The sequence below is a fragment of the Xenopus laevis genome, chromosome 6L, assembly GCF_017654675.1.
Source record: "Xenopus laevis strain J_2021 chromosome 6L, Xenopus_laevis_v10.1, whole genome shotgun sequence".
Lineage (NCBI taxonomy): Eukaryota > Metazoa > Chordata > Amphibia > Anura > Pipidae > Xenopus > Xenopus laevis.
The window spans coordinates 159,914,292-159,933,568 of NC_054381.1; the positions used below are offsets into that span (position 1 = coordinate 159,914,292).

The window sequence follows — 19,277 nt, forward strand, 5'->3', positions numbered from 1 at the left end:
CAGAGTATCTTAAAACTTTGTGGAAGGAAGTAGCAATATGAAGTTAATTCCTCAGAGAAGCCATCTTGAATTTCTTTTCATACTCTCTTTCTCTGCCTTTCTCTAAGGTAATGTTTTAAGAAGCTTGTTTCCTTGTTCTACTCTCACTTTATTTACTTAACATCTGACAGGCACAAAAGTGCTTCTAACTCTCAATAAATGTTAATTTGATTTTCTTTAATTACATCTGTCATATCTGGACATTTTCAGGACTTTTCAATCATTTATAAGTGCCTTGCTGAAAGAACAGTAAAACCAAGCGTAATTGTTCTCCTTTTGTGTTGACAGGGCCTCGTTATGGAGTTCGTGCGTGGTGTTACCACTTTTGGCGCTCACATGGATGTCAGCAGTTTTGGCCATTACGGACAGACGGTCTGCACTCTTCCAGATCCTGTTTGCAGTCTTTGATTCTCTGGAAGGTTTTGTCATTGTCATGGTGCACTGTATCCTCAGAAGAGAGGTAGGCTGATACCTTGCATTTAAATAATACACATCCATCATGGATAATGTTGCCCCTAAGTTGCCCATCTGGATCGTGTCTACCTCGTGTCACCTTTAAATACAATTTATGTATAATGTAAACAAAAATCTGTAAGAGTTGAGCTTTATTTTATATTCTTTGTTGTTTTAGAATTATTTGTCTATATTACACTATCTATTGGTTCATTCTAAGGCTGCCCTCTTGAACACAACGCATTGGAAACCTTTCATCCTCCTTAGTCTTTCTGCCCCAAAATGCCCTTTCACATAAAGGGAACACACAACATAGAGTATGCAATATGTAGTTATCCTCCTGGTCAGGTTGTAGAAATAAAGCCGTTAATTTTTATGACAGACAACAGTGAAAAGCATTGGATGATAAGAGAGATGAGAGCACTGATTACACACATAAAGCAATTCATTTCAACATCTGCCCATTTTATGGGCTTTTAGCAGTTCATTTCCAACGCTGAAACAGTCTCTGCTGCAGAACAGTGCTCACAAAATGCCATGTTCCCACTTGCATACTAATAAGAGCATCGTCTTTCCCTTTGTTTGTCCATTCTATTGACTACCAAGCTTGATTTTGCCAGCATACGATTAGCATTTAGATACAACCCCAGATAGATAGATAATAGACACATAGATGAGAGAAAGAAAGAAACCACAACATTATATAAAAGCGTATCTTACGCGACTCACCAATGACCTGCTATCTACAAAAGTAAAAACCACATTTGTCACTGTAAACCACCCTCTACACCTCCCCCAGTCTCTCCATTCCCTTAAGATGGCCATAGATGCAAAGATCTGATCATACGAATCATCGTACGATCGGACTTTCCCATCTCCCGACCCGCCACTAACCATTCAGATCAAAGTCTTACCAGTCAGATTAGTTAAGAACAGATCAGCAATGTTCTGCCCCTGACAGCAATCGTACGATATCTATGTCCAACCAAAGCCAGTGACAGTCTCCCACTGAAAATCGTACGATCGGCAATACACGCAGAGATATTATCGGCAGCCGACAGAAATTTTCTAACCTGTCCGATCGACCAAACGACCAATCTCCGCCAGATGAAAAATGTCGGGACTCTCCACACACGTTCCGAAAACCGTACGAATCCTCGATTTGTACGATCAGATCTTTGTGTCTATTGCCAGCTTTAGAGTCTGTGATACTGACCATAACTTGGTTTTTCTCTTATCTTCCAAGTTATCTTATGTAACGTTGTGAATTCATCTCCTTTACCTCTTTTTGTTGAAGTTCCTCAAGGCTTTGTATACTTTGTATTCTTTGTATACTTTCTGCTTTGGGCAACTAATCATTTTATACAGTGGACGCCTCTCCATTTATAACCTGTTAATGTATCTTGCCTTTCCTAACCAAAGCCCAGATTTCTTATCTTAGGTATATTCATGTTTTCCACCATTTTTAGGGTGGTGGCACATGTTGAGATTAGTGGCCAAGCGACAAATCTTCTCTACTGCGGACGACTAATCTCCCCAAATGCCTCATGAGGAAACTTTGGGCAACTTGGGAAAAATGAAGCGATACATATGCCACCCTTGCCAGCATTCTTGCCGTCAGGAAGACATTTTGGGGAGATTAGTCGCCCGCAGTACAGAAGATTTGTTGTTCGGTGCCTAATCTCCCCGTGTATCACCACCCTTAATTTATGTCACTTTGATTTATGGAATATCTCTAAAATATAGCCATTTATCACACACAATTTAAAGGAGAATTCAACATGAGGGGAAAAAAACCTGTACCCCCCACCCCAGGTAGAACCCCCTCCCTCCACCCCCCAGTCTAACCACCCCCCCTCCCCTGGGGAAATGCCTCATACTTAACCCTCGCCGCAGATTCTTCCAGCGGAGTTCCACTCATCCATCTTCTGAGTCCTCAGTAAGATGACTGGGAGATTGGTATTTTCCGGGTAATTCCGCGCATGCGCAGTTGTCGCATACCGGCAAACTGCTCCAACTGCGCATCCGCATCTCCCAGTCGGCTTACAGAGGACGCAGAAGATGGATGCGTGGAACTCCACTGGAAGAATCTGCGGCGAGGGGGTAAGTATGGAGTATGGGGCATTTCCCCAGGGGGAGGAGGGAGGGGGGTCTACCTGGGGTGGGGGGGTACAGGGTTTATTCCCCACAGGTTGAATTCTCCTTTAAGCAAAATTCCATTTCATTAAGTCGCATATCAATGTCTAAAACTCTCTGTTCATTGGTCAAGCACTCCAAAAAGTGTCACCAGTACAGTCCATATAAATGAATTTAGCTCCTTCATCTCACCAGTGACTCTTTCCCATGCCACTCTCTATATTGGCTTCTGCTTCCATAAAATCAAATTACTGTCCCTGACTTTCATAGCCGTTCAACTTTTTATGTCTATATTTAGCCTGCCTAGCTGCTAGTTGATCCAGAGGAAGGCAAAAAAAACCTTCAGAAGCCTCTATAATTTGCCTCAAAGGGGGAAAAAAAGTTCTTCCTGATTCCAAGATGCCGATTCCTGGATCAACTTGAACTATTTTTAATAACCCTGTATTTCCTCACTTGCTAAAAAGCCATCTACTCCCTTCTTGAAGCTATCTAATGTATCTGCCATCTCTAAAGTTATCTCCAATTAATCTCCTAAATCATGTCCTCTTCACTTACACAAACAGAGCTGCATCCTTAGTCTGAGTTGTAATCTCTCAGCCTATAAATGAACAATAACAGCATATATTCTATAGATGCTTCCCTCACCTAGCCTGGCATTTTTTCAGTATACACTATATACCTCTGCTCTCATCTAGTCTGTTATTCCTTCCCTATACACTGTATGCTACTGCTGTCTGCTAAGTGTAATATATTCACAATACAGTGCCAAATCACTTTTTCCTGATCCTGCTTAATTCCAAACCAAATGTCTCTGGTGAATGGTGGGCAACTGTGCCTATTGGGACTGGGGAACCCTAGAGCTACCGACACACTGGGTGCTAGCCCTGGGGGTCCCTCAGCAGTTTGCATAATTTGGTGCACCAGACTTAAGCCCAATTAATCAGATGCAAATGCTGTTTTGTGCACAAACCACATTCTAAAAACACAATGCAACTTGCACCCAATTTTATCAACATGCCGGTACAATTACATCCATTTTAATGCAGCGTGTACATGTTTGTTCAACTTAACATAGAGAACAGCTGCAATTACACTGGAATTATTTGTAAATTTGGGATTTACCTTTGAAATGTAATTTAAACACTCTCTGTATTTCATATTGTGACTGAGGAGATCTTTGGTGAACGTTTGTACTTATATTTCTAACTGTACTTATACTTGTATTTATACTTATACTTATATTTATATTTATACTTGTATCTATACTTATACTTATACTTATATTTATACTTGTATCTATACTTATACTTATATTTATATTTATACTTGTATCTATACTTATACTTATACTTATATTTATATTTATACTTATATTTATATTTATACTTGTATCTATACTTATACTTGTATCTACTGTATACTTATACTTGTATCTATACTTATACTTGTATCTATACTTATACTTGTATTTGTTCCAGGTGCAGGATGCTGTGAAGTGTCGAGTTGTTGATCAGCAAGAAGAAGGAAATGGTGACTCTGGGGGGTCCTTTCAGAACGGACACGCTCAGCTAATGGTAAATCCATGGCAGTTCATTTATTAATAAAATATATTTTATGTAGAATTATGACAAGTAAAAATCAATCAACGGTATCCCAGTAACATCCTAGTCTAATGTCTATTCAATGGGAGTCACCAGTATTATAAAAAATCTAATAGAATCTATATACAATCTATTAGGAGCATTACAGTAAGTTCTGTAATCTAGACTGGTCTAATAATTATTTGTACATACAGGTTATTCTATGGTGTGATATATGGGAACCCTCCTCATGCCTTTAATGACTGCCCTCCTCCTGCCTTTAATGAGTGCCCTTCTCATGCCTCTAATAAGTGATCATCTCATGCCACTAATGAGTGCCCTCCTCATGCCTTTAAAGAGTGTCTAACTCATTCCTCTAATGAGTGCCCATCTCATGCCTATAATTAGTTCTATATTATGCCACATGTGAGTGCCCACCTTATGCTTTTAATGCATGCCTGTATCATGCCTCTAACATGTGTCTGTCTCATGCCTCCAATGAGTTCCCATCTCATACATCTGATGAAGGCCCATCTTCTCATATCTAAGTCAATTGTATCAAATTTGCAGCTTTAGTATTTATACAATGTCCAATTGCTCCATTATGGTGCCACGTTCCTCTCCTGTAATCGTTACAGGTAACAGATCAAATTGCTGATATGGTTTTTCCCATTTTGATTTCCATTTTTTCCCTCCATAACAAGTTATAAACTTTGCATAATTAGCTGACAGAATGGCACGTTCGTTAACATTGGGTGTGCAAGATGCCACCAGAGCTAAACCAGAGCCAAGCAACACATTTTCTCTATCAGACCACAGACTTGTGAAGATTCCCACAGCAGATGGTTAAACCCAATAGAACCACATACAGATGAAGCCACTTGGATTTGTGAGATAAATGCGTCATGACTCATGGTTAATTGAAGAAACTGCGTTATCTAAAGTCATCTTAACTCATTTAATGCATTTAACCTTTCCATTAGCATACCAAAGCACCATTGTGAACAATGGTGAATGCTTTAATTAGATGGGATGTTGTGACGCAGTTTTCTGTGTTAAATGAGATAAATGGGATATCTGTGTTTAGTTATTCTGTGTCAAACAGACAAACCAAAGTGGCTGCATCTGTATGTGCTACACTGCACTTTAAAGTCAATTATTTGTGCAACAAATTACCCAATTACAATGCAGTTATCCAATGGAAGGTGTGTGCATTGTGTTGAAATGTGCTGTGAACTCTCACTGGTACCAAATGTGTGTTTGAGAAACTGGAATGTACACACATGAACCTTTATGATACATCAATTCAGTTTCTTTCTGTCCTATTCTCAGCTGGAAGAAGCCAACAACCCATACATCTGCACGGCCATGGTTGGTCTCAAGGACAAGAAAGTGCCGGTAAGCAAAATTTTCCTTTTAGGGCATTTTAATCACACCTAAGAGCTTCTCCATCCCACACTATTGGCCCCACCAATTCTAGTTGCGCTAATCCCTAGTTATATAGGGGAAATAAAAGCTGAGCTCTTTTCCATGTACTTGGTTCCAAATCCCCCCTTTCCAGATCAGATATTAAACACAATATAAGCGGCTGGTGTCTAATTGCTGAGGTGCAGCATTTGCAGGGTCATCTTATGAAACCCATTTATCACAAGTGCATTGCTCACTGATGAGCCGTTATATATTCTCTTTATGCTTTTAGCCCAATAACTGAAGATGTCGTTATGGGTGTAATTTATTGGCTTATAGCTTTATATTAACCGATGCACAATTCTCCGGCGCCACTTTATCTTTGTTGTTATATTAAAGAGAAGATTCTGCTAAATAAACAATGGCTCATTCCTCGGATCTCCCAGGGATTATACAAAGGTTGTAGCCTGTCCCTGGTGTGTGTAAAATCCCATTTATTAAAGCATCAAAGATGTGCTCCGTATAGTTCTGCATAGTTGCGCTTGGTGCCGATACTTTCCTCCTGTTCTGGACTGCGTGGAGTTGTGCCTATCTATTCATGCAGGACCCCTACACCTAATGCCATCTCCAAACCAGGCACCACAGTGTGATTGCACCAAAAGAATGAGGCGCACACTCACTCCCGTGCCAACATTTGGAAATTATATCAAGCAAATATAATAGAATTGCTTCTAAATTACTTCAAAGTGCAATCGCAAATGCATAAAATGTAACTCCACCTGGGGACCACCCTGACACTGGAATTAAACTGCATAAAATAAAAGGAAATAAGAGGTACAAAATGCCTGAGTTAGTAAGAAGTGAGGCCACCACACCAAATATATTCAGAAATTCAGCCAAATAACCTTTAAAAAAAAAAAAAGATAACCTTTAAAAAGAAATTCAGCCAAAAAAAGTAAGAGATAAGGGTGGATGTCCAAAAAAGAAGAGAGAAGGGAGAATCTCCAAAAAGTAGAGATAAGGGAGGATCTCACAGTTCACCCCAGTCTGAGGGATCAGTCTATGAGAAAGTGCCCCAATATGCAAGAAATGCATTAGGCCCCGTTCATTATTTCCTAGTAAATGATTTTGTAATTTTAACTATTTCTGTTTTGATTTTTTTGGGGAAATCTCACACCACATTTTGAATTTTCAGGAAAAAAATGGCAGTTGCGTACATGTAAATGCAGATGTGCCTTGTGAGCTCTTCAGACTTATCAAAAATGTTAAGAAAATGGTATTTAGTTAATAATTTTATGCCATTGTATCGATTATAACTTGTCTTTCATCTGCATAAAATTTGCTGTCATACTGTTATTATTTGTTTATCATGAAAATCAAATAAAATATTTTCAAAAAAAAAAAAAAAAATATTAAGAAATGCTAGGGCTCTGATTTTCACCTAAAGAATCTAAATGCTGATGCCATTGGATTTCTGCAGCAGAAATGATGCTTTCCACACATTGACACCAAAAACACCCAAACACAGCTTGTGCCTGATCTACCAGCGCATACGAAAATACCGATAATCAAGCCCTACAGTCTTAATGATCCCAAATCACAGGCAGCTAAACTGGTACAGAGTGACTCAAATGTGACCCAAACTACTGTGAATTCTACAAATTATATTAAAATATAGAGTAGTATATAAAGTATATCGAGTAGAAGAAAGTATTTCTTTGTAAATTTAATTTTTTTTTATCTTTTTTTCCTTTATCCAGTCAGATTTTGAGAAAGACGTGGATTTGGCATGTAGATCAGGTGAGTGCCCTTCCCAAGATCCTGGTATAACAAATTGCCTTTGTCTGAATGTGGAGTTCTATTTAATACACTTGTAACCTTCAATTTAAAGAAACATTTACTAATTGCAGGACAGAGTGCAGATTGCAAAAACATGTTTTTTTGCAAGTTTTTTAATGGAGATACAGTAAGTACAGAGATAAATGGAGATAAAACAGCCCTGTTCTTATTGCCTGCCATAAGGCGGATAGTAAGTATAGGGCACGCTACTGACAATCTATCCTATGGCAGGGGTAGAGACTGAGCACCAGAAGAGACAGTTTGTATTTTTTGGTATGATATAGAAAGAGATATTGGAAGACAAGGTGCAACAGAATTTTCTAGGGTTTGTTCTGCAGCACTCCCACCCAACTGTTGTTAGAGCCCCACTTACCACTCACCATTCTCCAGTGGTGTAAACAAACTAAAGTATCAGAAATTATGTATAACCCTCATTTGGTTACTGTCTGTGCCACCACCTAGGGAACACTGAGGAGCATACCTCAGGGAACTTCCTCAGTCCTTTTTATTATCAAAGTCCCAATCCTCTGGAAGGGGATAATAACACACAATTTAGTTCAAATAGAATGTCCCTTTCCCAGAGCTCTTATACCCCAGGTAGCACTACCTTTCCCAAAAGTATCTCTCCCTTTGGAACTTAGCAGCTGCTCCCATGTAGCAGGAACTCTGCAAAGCCCCAGTCAATGCATTTGCCAGCGTTGTATTCATAATGGATGGGGGAGGCAAGTAGGCATTCCCTCTCCTCCTCCTGCTCCTCTAACTTCTGAATCTTTTAGACGTGCACATTTGGGAGTGACAAAGGACACAGGGTGCAATGAGGCCTCGTGCTTTCTGAGCAATAAGGACATGGCTGCCGATGTTGAGCTCTACACCTCAAACCTGATTTTTTTTACCTGAGAGGGGTGCAAGGTGCAGCCAGACCCCAGAGAAGTGCAAGGATTAAGTGTTTAGTGCTCCAGCACCAAGGGGTCATAGTAAATGACTTCTAATATATAGCTGAAGGAGCATACAAATAAACCATGTTAGAAAAAAGTAATAACGCCAATAAAGAAGATTTATGAAACATTCCCTATAATATTGGTGCATTTTTATTATAACTCTGACAGTGTCCCTTTCAATGTGCCCAAAGGTTCCATTTTCTTGCGTTAGCTTGCTTCAAAACAAAGAAAATCCCATTCCGCTTAATGTGATTGGATAGTCATTTTCCAATTCGTGCTTTAGTAGCTCAGAGGCAATCATAACTCATTGTGACCAGTGGTGCTGGAATGTTAGCATTTCCCATAATGCACATACAGGGACAACAGCTTTAAACTGCCTCCAAATTCAGATCTCAGGATGCACTAATAAAACACAAATGTTTCCCTAATTACACTTTAATAACCACAAATGGGATTTACAGACCATGCCTGTCCCCTCGAACAATTGACTATTCATTAAAAATGAACTCAGCCTCAGTTTAAGCAGTTTTTTTAATTTGAATGTACTTATTTGGCGAACAGTGCTGCATAGCTTGATTTGTCTTCATGCGGCGATGTCTTTAGAGCAGTGGTCCCCAACCAGTAGCTTGTGAGCAACAAGCTGCTCTCCAACCCCTTGGATGTTGCTCCCAGTGGCCTCAAAGCAGGAGCTTATTTTTGAATTCCAGGCTTGGAGGCAAGTTTTGGTTGTATAAACACCAGGTGTACAGCCAAACAGAGTCTCAATGTAGGTTGACTATCCACATAGGGGCTACCAAATGGCCAATCACAGCACTTGTTTGGCACCCCAAGAGCATTTTTCATGCTAGTGTTGCTCCCCAACTCCTTATACTTCTGAATGTTGCTCACGTATTCAAAAGGTTGGGGATCCCTCCTTTAAAGCATGTGTTCCTCATTATTTCTTTAAATCACTCTCCTCTAATGTCTACAATTTGCCTTATTTATATCCGTTTTCCCACTGTTATCCCACTTTGTTGATCCCATCCTGTCCTAGTCTTCATCTTGTCTAACTGTTTCCATCTTGCTCCACAATTCTATTGTTTCAATCTGTCTCTTTACCTTTTTTTCTCCATTTCAATCTACTGTATACCTTATACGTCTGTTGCCATTGTGCACTTCTGTTCCCATCTTGCCCTATGGTCTTCATCTTTGCAATGATACCACCACCTTGCATACTTTCTTCATCTTGCCCTATTGACTCCATCTTTCCTAATGTCTCCATCTGTAATACTGTCTTCATCTTGCCCTATTGTCTCCATCTTGCCCTACTGTCTTCATCTTGCCCTACTGTCTCCATCTTGCCCTACTGTCTCCATCTTGCCCTAATGACTCCATCTTTCCTACTGTCTCCACCTTGCTCTAATGACTTCATCTTTTCTACTGTCTCCATCTTACTCTAATGACTCCATCTTTCCTATTGTCTCCCTCTTGCCTTGCTGTCTTCCCCTTGTTCTCCTGTCTACCTGGACCTATTTTACCTATTATCGTTCACTCTTTTAACTGCTACTTCTACTTTGAAGAGCATCAGTATGTGTGGCATCCTGTACAATCACCCCTATGTGGACCCCCTAAAGGTAGCCCCATAATTATGAATATAATTTTTATATTAGTTATGGGATACAACAGGCAACAGGGTACAGTCAGTGGTCCCTTCTTTGAAGTTCTTCGTCCTATCCATGAATATTGTGAATTGCAATTTAAGGCCAACTGGAGGACAGAAATCCCAATTATATATATGTTCACCTAAATAAGTGTTTAATTATGTATTTATAGGGAAATGTACACTTAAAGTTATGGGGGTTATTTATTAAAGTTTGAGTTGGGAAAAATTCAAGTTTTTTTCACTAGAATGCTTTTTTTTGAGATTTATTATACCCCGATGCTGCAAACAGCCCAAATCCAAAAATCTGCCATCTCAGACCCGTCAAGGTCTTGTATAAGTCAATGAGAGAGGCGCTTATTGTATCTCAATTTCAAGTTTTCGTGGTCTGCACTGGGTTTAGCCCAAAAATCCAACTTTTTCTGGGTTTCTGGGTAGACAATTGAAAAATTCTAGTGATTCAGGAAAAGAGCCCAAATAATTCGAGTGATTCGGGTTTTTGAACGATTTTACCATGTTTTTCCGCAAACTGATTAAGATGAGTTTTTTTTTTATTAATGAATAACCTAAAATGGGGCATGGGAGTTTAGTCATTGTTTTTTTAAAATAAAATATGAGATCAATTCTGATTTTGGTAAATAACCCCCTTTATGTTCTCGCTATGGTAAAAGGGCAGTTCACCTTAAAATGTTGTATTTTTTTTTTTTAGTTATCTAAACAAAGATAATATAGTGTATTTCTTTAATTAAAATTTATCGTTCTTGACATTTATTTATAATATTTCCCAGCAAGAATGTTTTATGTGGATCAGATATATTTTTGGTGGGGTTGTTTCTTTTTGCAGTTTGGATAAAGGGACATAATGCAATCCTTTCCCTTTGTGCAAACAATTAGCAGTCCATCTGACTGAATTTCTCCATATTCTTGACTCTATCAAGAGAAATTTAAGACCACAATGACTGAATTTCTTTTTTTTTCCAGTGCTAAACAAGGACATCTCTACACTTCGAACATCTACAATCACAGGAACACTAAAACGACCATCTCTTCAGGATGAAGAAAAAATGAAGATGAACCACCAGAAAGGTTCCAACTTCAATAGTCTTCCATCCAATGTGTCAAAAATTCATCATCAAGGCTCTCCGCACTACCTAGGGGGTATAAACCTTAGTGAGTTCAACAATCATACACTCACACTTAAAAAGGACAAAAGCCAATCCTCCAAGCCTATGTATATGTGTGAAGGGGACATCTTTAAGAAGTTAGATTCAGAACTCACACGAGCTCAGGAGCAGTCCATGGACCCAAGCTATGTCATCTTACCCAGCAACACATCAACTCTGAGAGCAAAGCCAAAAGAAGAAAACAAGTACAGTATGAACATTGACCAGATGCCACAAACCAGGCTTATACACCTTAATATGGCTGATCCAAGCTACATGCTGAAAAGTCCACCAAGAGAGCGAATTGGCATGAAATGTCCTGAGCAGGGGTCACCGATGCAAAAACATCAAATTCATCCCAACGAGGCTCAAATTCCACTTGGCTTTTGTGATAAAGGAGACTCAGGGATATCAGGAATTGTAACAAAGGGCGAATCCATCTCCACACTTTCAATGAGCTCCTTGGAGGTGAGCAAAACATATTTACTACATTATTATATATTATATTACATTGTTTCTCTTAGATAGCACATTATGGTTTGAGGAAAACACTTTTAAAGGAACATAAACTGCATCGTCATTTCATAAGCATTATTATTATTACTTAAAACTTACAAAAAAAATGGAGGATTGTGTCTATTTTGTGTACATTGCACACTGCTTTGCAGTCATATAAATAAGCCCATAAGACTCAGTTTGAAGAATAAATTCAAGGTGATGACATAAAATCAAAAAATAAGCCAAATATAAAAGATTTGCCAAAAAACCCAATTTTTCATTTTCTCTTTACGAAAAGGCCACTTAAACCATGGATCATAGATTTATAGGAGACATTGTTAAATAGAAGGAAATTTAAAAAAAATTGGACAGAAAACATTAAGGGGCCCATTTACTTAGCTTGAGTGAAGGAATAGAGGAAAAAAAACTTCGACCATCGAATGGGCTACGTCGACCTTCGACTACGACTTTGACTTCGAATCGAACGATTCGAACTAAAAATCATTTGACTATTCGACCAGTCGATAGTCGAAGTACTGTCTCTTTAAAAAAAAACTTCGAACCCCTAGTTCGCCACCTAAAACCTACCGAAGTCAATGTTAGCCTATGGGGAAGGTCCCCATAGGCTTTCTAAGCATTTTTTGGTTGAAGAAAAATTGTTCAATCGATGGATTAAAATCCTTCGAATCGAACGATTCAAAGGATTTAATCGTTCGATCGAACAAATTGCGCTAAAGGATTTCAATTCGGCAGTCGAATATCGAGGGTTAATTAACCCTCGATATTCGACCATAAGTAAATTTGCCCCTAAATTAATGATTATTTCTCATTGGAGTTTGTAGTGTTAGGGGCCATTAAATTGTATGATAATAGTTATAACTTTTACTTTGAATGAGTATGGGACAACCCCATTAATATTGAGTTGTTTTATTACATTTACAGAGAAGAAAATCACGATATGCAGAGTTAGATTTTGAGGTAAGATTATTCTTTCATTTGTGTATCAATCCATGATCAATCAGAATATTTATCGATAGGAGGTCCAGATGATATAACTAACTGCACTGAGCCACTTTATAACCAGAACCAACCGTTCAGTATATTAGTTGATTTAAATTAGAACTAACAGTTGTTCTGTAGAATTGGCTTACTAATAGTCTGTAAATATGATTGCTTTGTGATCTAGGTATGAATATTCAAGTTTGGCAAGCAGAAAATATTAGTTTTTGACCCCATGTTTCATTGCACTGCAACCCAATCCCAACCGTGGAAGGTTCTGGACAGACTGTGCTTGATGACCCTGAATGATTCTTAATTGTCTTCTTAAAGTGGCTTACACTGGCCAATCCTCTAAAATACTCATGTCCAGAATATCATATGTGTTTCCATACTTATCCAAGGTCATCTTGACATTATTTTGTTTAGATAAGGGAATAATGGTTATAATTCAGGAATAACTGTGCACTAAACTAGCTCCATATTCTAATGTTCACACTTATTGTCCTTTTTAGAAAATTATGCACACCAGGAAACGCCATCAGGATATGTTTCAAGACTTAAACAGAAAACTTCAACATGCAGAGAAAGAGAAAGAATCCCCTACTGCAGAGAACAAGGTATCCAATGCCTTCTAATAAAGTAATTTACAGAATAACTGCTATTCTATAAAGGGTACACCATAGTCATAAAATGTATACAAATGTTGCCCCTTCTTCATGAACATACTGTATAATGTTAGATCAAGTTGGGAAAACCCCACCTAGACTCTTTGAACCAAAGACTTGGTTTAGAAGCAAAGGTCTTGGGTCCCACCAATTTGCCCTGATAGTTGGTCATTCAAATGAGGGTGGTGCATACATTCATAAAGGTTCTTGTTGCTGCCATGTGTTTTAGGTTATTCCATATGTGGTTATTACATAATCAAGGAGTCAGGTTAGAATTGTGTAATCGACTATTCTTGAAGCCTCTTGATTGGCGCCAAGTATTTTAGATTCTTCTGTACAATAAAGGAGAGAGGTTAGAATTGGGTGCATAAAGGAAAGGTTCTGGGAGCACTCCATGGCTTAATAAAAATGTACAGGTATGGGACCTGTTATCCAGAATGCTCGGGACCAGGGGTTTTCCAGATAACGGATCTTTCCATAATTTGGGTCTTCATGCCTTAAGTCTACTAGAAATTAATATAAACATTAAATAAACCCAATAGGCTGGTTTTGCTTCCAATAAGGATTAATTATATCTTAGTTGGGATCAAGTACAAGCTACTGTTTTATTATTACACAGAAAAAGGAAATCATTTTTAAAAATTTGGATTATTTGGATATAATGGAGTCTATGGGAGACAGCCATTCCGTAATTCGGAGCTTTCTGGATATCGGGTTTCCAGATAAGGGATCCTATACCTGTACTAAAATACAATGGAAGTGCTACTGATCTGGCCAAATTAACTACAGACATAGAAAAAAAGAATAGAAAAGAATAGAATTGGGTGATCACTTATTGACACGTGAAGTTAAGTTTGGAGATTCATTAACAAGTGAAGTTTCAAACAGCTTCAAAGATGTCATACAGTCAAGAAATTGAATATATTAATGGCCTTTCTTTGCATTCGCTATAATTGTTTTCAGTCAGGTGCTATTGTCTATATCTTCCATACACATTTATCCTTTAACTGATACACCCACTAGTACTGAAAATGCGTACAACCACTTTTATGGATGTTATAGATCTTATACGTTTGACTGATCACTTGTTGTTGACTTATTGCATACTACATTTTCCTTTACAGTTAGAAAAGCAACATACACCAAATAAGAGGCCATGGGAAGGTATGAGAAAAATCCAGTCCCCACCATCATGGGTTAAAAAAGACCTGGAACCTGTGTCCCCTTTGCCCCTAGAGCTAAAGACTGTGGAGTGGGAGAAAACAGGAGCAACGATACCTCTGGTTGGACAAGACATAATTGACCTTCAGACTGAAGTCTGAAACTTCGCAGAAAGACTTGTTTTTATTTTTAAAGAAATATGTTTCCATATAAAAAGGAGAGACGTTTGGTTTCTTTTGAAACCTTGTTAAAAATACTTTTTTGCATCGTTCTCAGAAGGGAAAACTCCGTTAGACTCTTAGAGCTAGGTACAACACGATCTCTCCCAGGTATGGCAGAGGAATAGAAGGCAAGAGATGTGAGAGGAGGCTCAGTGAATGGGGAAATAAAAGGACTTTATTAAGGTCATCTTCCATGATAAAAGTAAGGGTTACAAAGACATGGACATGAAGCAGTGTGGTTGGCTGACAATTATAATTGCTCCTAGAAGTAGGGTATGGAAAGAAAAACATAGCAGTGAAAAAAACAAGGTGGCCAGTCATCGCCATGTACTTACATCCAGTCATTTTAATATAAGATCTATGTAATACAATATGGCCAAATCACTGGTTCCTCTAGTGCTGCTCCAGAGAGGAGACAATAAAGCAGATGTGAGGGAACCACACGTTCCTGAGCCCTTTTACTAGGTAACTCGCCAAATAACCCAGCCTAAGAGAGGATTCCTACATATAGCAGGTTAGGCTTTACTCAATGACAGAAAGTCTTTGACTGTTATGAAGAACCTCTAAAGATACCTTCTGATTACTTTATCTTCATCCTCTGCTCAGATATTTGTCATAAGAAGATTGTTATCTACAGAAATGTTTATATAGTTTTGTAACCTGGCTTGTCGGACTTAACAGACTGCCTAGAAACGTACACTATGAAGATATAATAAAGTGTTCTGAAACCTAAGAGCACTTGTTTATTTTGCTCCTGACATTTTTCGAGAATATTTTCCATTGGACCAGGGATCCAGCAGCATTTGTTTAGCCATTACCATGTGTTCCACCAGAGTTCATTCACTTGATTGTTTACCATGGAAGTCCAAAGAGAGAAGGGAGTGGTGAAGCCAAGAGTGGAACCCGCCGAGAAGAAAATGACTGGTCAACGTGTCAGTGGGAAAAGAGTTCAAATAGATTAACCTTGATGAAGGTTGCTTGATATGCAAGCATTTTATCGCGCCGACGTTTTAAACCAAGATGACATTTATGTTGTCATTAGCTGTGTATGAAATAAACCGATAAATGTTACAGACCGTCTCAAATCCAAAATAGTAAATAAAGAGAAGAAAGATTACTTAAAACTGTGATGTAATTGTCAGATTTTAGACTATATATATGATAAGAAAGCACAAGGCCTCCGGTGCCATGTTGTATAATAATGTAATTATTACAATTACACACTATGAATTTTAGCATATAAATATCTTTATACTGTGTTTCATTATTTTCCCTTTTGTTTTCCCTGTTTTTATTTTATTCATTTTTTTAACATTCCGCGTCGCAAGCCATTTCCCGCTAAAGAAAGCCGGCGATGTTAAGTAACAACTCAGCTCCGTGTTCGTTTTAATACCTGTTGAGATTTTCTTTTTTTCTTTTTCCCCAATTCCTCCGATTTTTTTACATTTTTCTTTCTGATCTGTGTTTGTCTCGGTTTTTCTGTACAGTTTTCAGAGCACAAATGAATGTGTTTTATTTCTAATAAAAAAAGTATAAACAATGATGTGCATGATTCCTGCTCCATGAAACTGCACACGTTATTCCCATATTGGAGAGGCAGATACCTTTAAACAGGTCTATGAGAAAAGACTTTGAAGTATTAAATATCATATCAGAAGGAGGGACATTTTAGGCCTGCCTTGATCATGATGGTTATGTCCATGATTGCCCCTGATTTGCCTGAAACCCACCCACTTTCCTGGAATCCCTGGCACTTTGAGGGTCTGCCGTTTGTGATAGTCCTGGCTTAAATCTGGTAAAGAATTAGATGGTGAGGCTCACCTTTATACTAACAAAAACATACTGTTAGGGGTTCACTGCACCTGTAGGATCCCCAATGTAATCCAGAAAATAGATAATGGCAGGGCACTTAGATAAATAAACATATTTTTTATTTGCATATCAATTCAAATTGTTTTGACCCCCAAAAACACAGTGGGGAGGGGGTCTTCATCAGCACATTTTTCTGTCATTATCTACTTTCTGTCCTAAATCTGGACTGAAATGCAGATTCCTTTTTGAATTTGAGCTTGGAATTCAGTCATATTAAATTGCATGGCTAAACTAAATAAAAACTCTAATTAGTAGGTAGTAGGGATGCACTATTGTGGATTTGGTTTGGAATTTTTCTAATTCTGAACTTTTTTTGGAATTCAGTCAAAGCCGAGTACCTGGCCAAACTAAATATAATGCACAATTAATACACAACTTTAGACAAATCCTTTTTTTTTCTTTTTTGCAAAACCTTTACATGATTTTTATCATTTACATATGCACATTAGGGTTTGGCTTTGGCTTGGTTGATCCTTTTTTGAATTTGTTTCTTTGGCTGCAAAGTGTGTATTACTAATTGGTAGGTACCATTCAACAGGTAGGGGCCGATTCACAAAGGGTCGAATATCGAGGGTTAATTAACCCTCGATATTCGACTGGGAATTAAAGTCCTTTGACTTCAAATATCGAAGTCGAAGGATTTTAGCGCAAATAGTGCGATCGAACGATCAAAGGATTATTCCTTCGATCGAACGATAAAATCCCTAGAATCGAAAGATTCGAAGGATTTTAATCTAACGATCTAAGGAATATCCTTCGATCAAAAAAGTTAGCCAAGCCTATGGGGACCTTCCCCATAGGCTAACATTGAGTTCGGTAGCTTTTAGATGGCGAACTAGGGGGTCGAAGTTTTTTCTTAAAGAGACAGTACTTTGACTATCGAATGGTCGAATGGTCGAATGGTCGAACGATTTTTACTTCGAATAGTTTGATTCGAAGTCGTAGTAGCCCATTCGATGGTTGAAGTAGCCCAAAAAACACTTTTAGTGAATCGGCCCCGTAGTATAGGAACGTGGAAACTAGGCCATCTCTTCCAAAAGCATTAAGTTTACCAGTGCACATATTACACATCTTACACATATTTCATATATATTTAAAATGTTAATAAAGTATAAGTTACAAAAAAAAGACCATGGAGAATAGCCATGCTAGGCAAATTCTGAAAGTGATATTGGGAAAAATCAAGGGTCTTCTGCATCATTAGGCGCTATCCATTAAAAGTCACAACTGGGAAGTAGCAAAGAAGACTATCTTTGGTTGCCTTTTACAAGATTTTGTTATTTATCTTTCCAACATTATCATTAGTTATCTTAAACTCAACAATGTTGGTGCTTTATGTATTTACAGTTCCTTTTATGTCTGGAAAAAGATGAATAAAATATGACTGAGATCTAGGGGTAGATTTATCGATATATGAGGTTAGAGCTCACCCACTTTTTATTCATGGGATTTTTAGAAGCATATTTATCAAGTGGTGAACTCTAACTTTTACCCATTGATAAATGCATTTCTAAAATAATAATAATGAATAGAAAGTGCGTGAGTTTTTCAGCGGTGAGCTCTAATCTCACATTGGCCCCCAAGTATCTAGCATTCGTGGGACCTGGTGGTCTTTGGGTAGCAACTGTGCCTACACTCCATCAAAACATGTTTAAATATGAATAGGATCTGGTAGCCCATAGTTTCCTATTTAAATGAAAAAATTATTTTATTTTGGATCAATTTTCTTTGTCTCTGTAATAGGGGGAGGTCCATTTATCCACATTTAGAGATTTTTGAAACTCATTCTCTCTAAAACCACAATTGCCATGAAATTTATGAAGCAATCCAAATATAAAAGGGATAAACAAAAAAAAAAGCTGAAGAATGCACTAAAAAATAAGCAAACCTTGAAAACCTCTAAAAATTTGTATTTTTTGGACAATTACTAGGTAAAAAAACTTTAAAAGTCTGATTAACTAAAAAAAAGTCCAATAGGATCAGCGCAGCTCCCATTGACTTCTGTAGGCAATTGCTAGTGGTAGGGGAATCTGTACCGTTTCACTTTGACGAAAATCCACCAAAATGCATTGAAGTCTATGAGCAACAACATTTTTTTGATGCATGACTACTTTATTAGCTGAAGTTTGCGAAAATTTTGATTCATGAAAAAATAGAACTTCTAGGGGCAGATGTATCAATGGTTGAATTTCGAGGGGTTAAATCCCTCAAAATTCGACTGGGGAATAGAATCGAATAGGCAATTCGGGCGAATTTACGCGCTGGCAAATAGTCGAATTGGCGAATATTCACCAGGCGAAAAGGTGCCCGATCGAATATTCGCTCGAAGGATTTTCGTTCGATCGAATGCCTTTTTATTCGATCAAAAACTTGGAAAACAAGTCTATGGGACTTTCCCATAGGCTTTTAAAGCAATTCGGTGGGTTTTAGGTGCCGAAGTAGGCAGTCGAAGTATTTTTAAAAGAGACAGTACTTCGATTATCGAATGGGCGAATATTCGCAGCGTTTTTGCGTTCGATCCAGTACTTCGACTATCGAATGGCGAATAGTCGCAGCATTTTTGCGCTCGATCTATTCGAATCATTCTACTCAGGCGAATTTACGCCAATACGATAGTCGAGGAGCACAAAAAAACACTCGAAATTCGACGTTTTTTAATTCGAATCC

At 38.1% G+C, this 19,277-nt stretch overlaps 1 protein-coding gene across 6 annotated transcripts in view; it reads left to right on the plus strand.

Annotated features, from left to right (window-relative positions):
- LOC108718612 (adhesion G protein-coupled receptor B1-like) overlaps window positions 1-16,278 on the plus strand; it is a 323,650-nt gene extending 307,372 nt beyond the window's left edge. For all 6 annotated transcript variants that reach the window (XM_041566669.1, XM_041566667.1, XM_041566668.1 and 3 more), the window contains 8 exons: window positions 328-499; window positions 4,107-4,202; window positions 5,541-5,606; window positions 7,376-7,415; window positions 11,013-11,662; window positions 12,635-12,670; window positions 13,204-13,308; window positions 14,481-16,278. In XM_041566669.1, the coding sequence (XP_041422603.1) occupies window positions 328-499; window positions 4,107-4,202; window positions 5,541-5,606; window positions 7,376-7,415; window positions 11,013-11,662; window positions 12,635-12,670; window positions 13,204-13,308; window positions 14,481-14,678 (1,363 nt within the window). In that variant the 3' untranslated portion in view covers window positions 14,679-16,278. The remainder of the gene's footprint in view (window positions 1-327; window positions 500-4,106; window positions 4,203-5,540; window positions 5,607-7,375; window positions 7,416-11,012; window positions 11,663-12,634; window positions 12,671-13,203; window positions 13,309-14,480) is intronic.
- The last annotated feature ends 2,999 nt before the right edge of the window (window positions 16,279-19,277 follow it).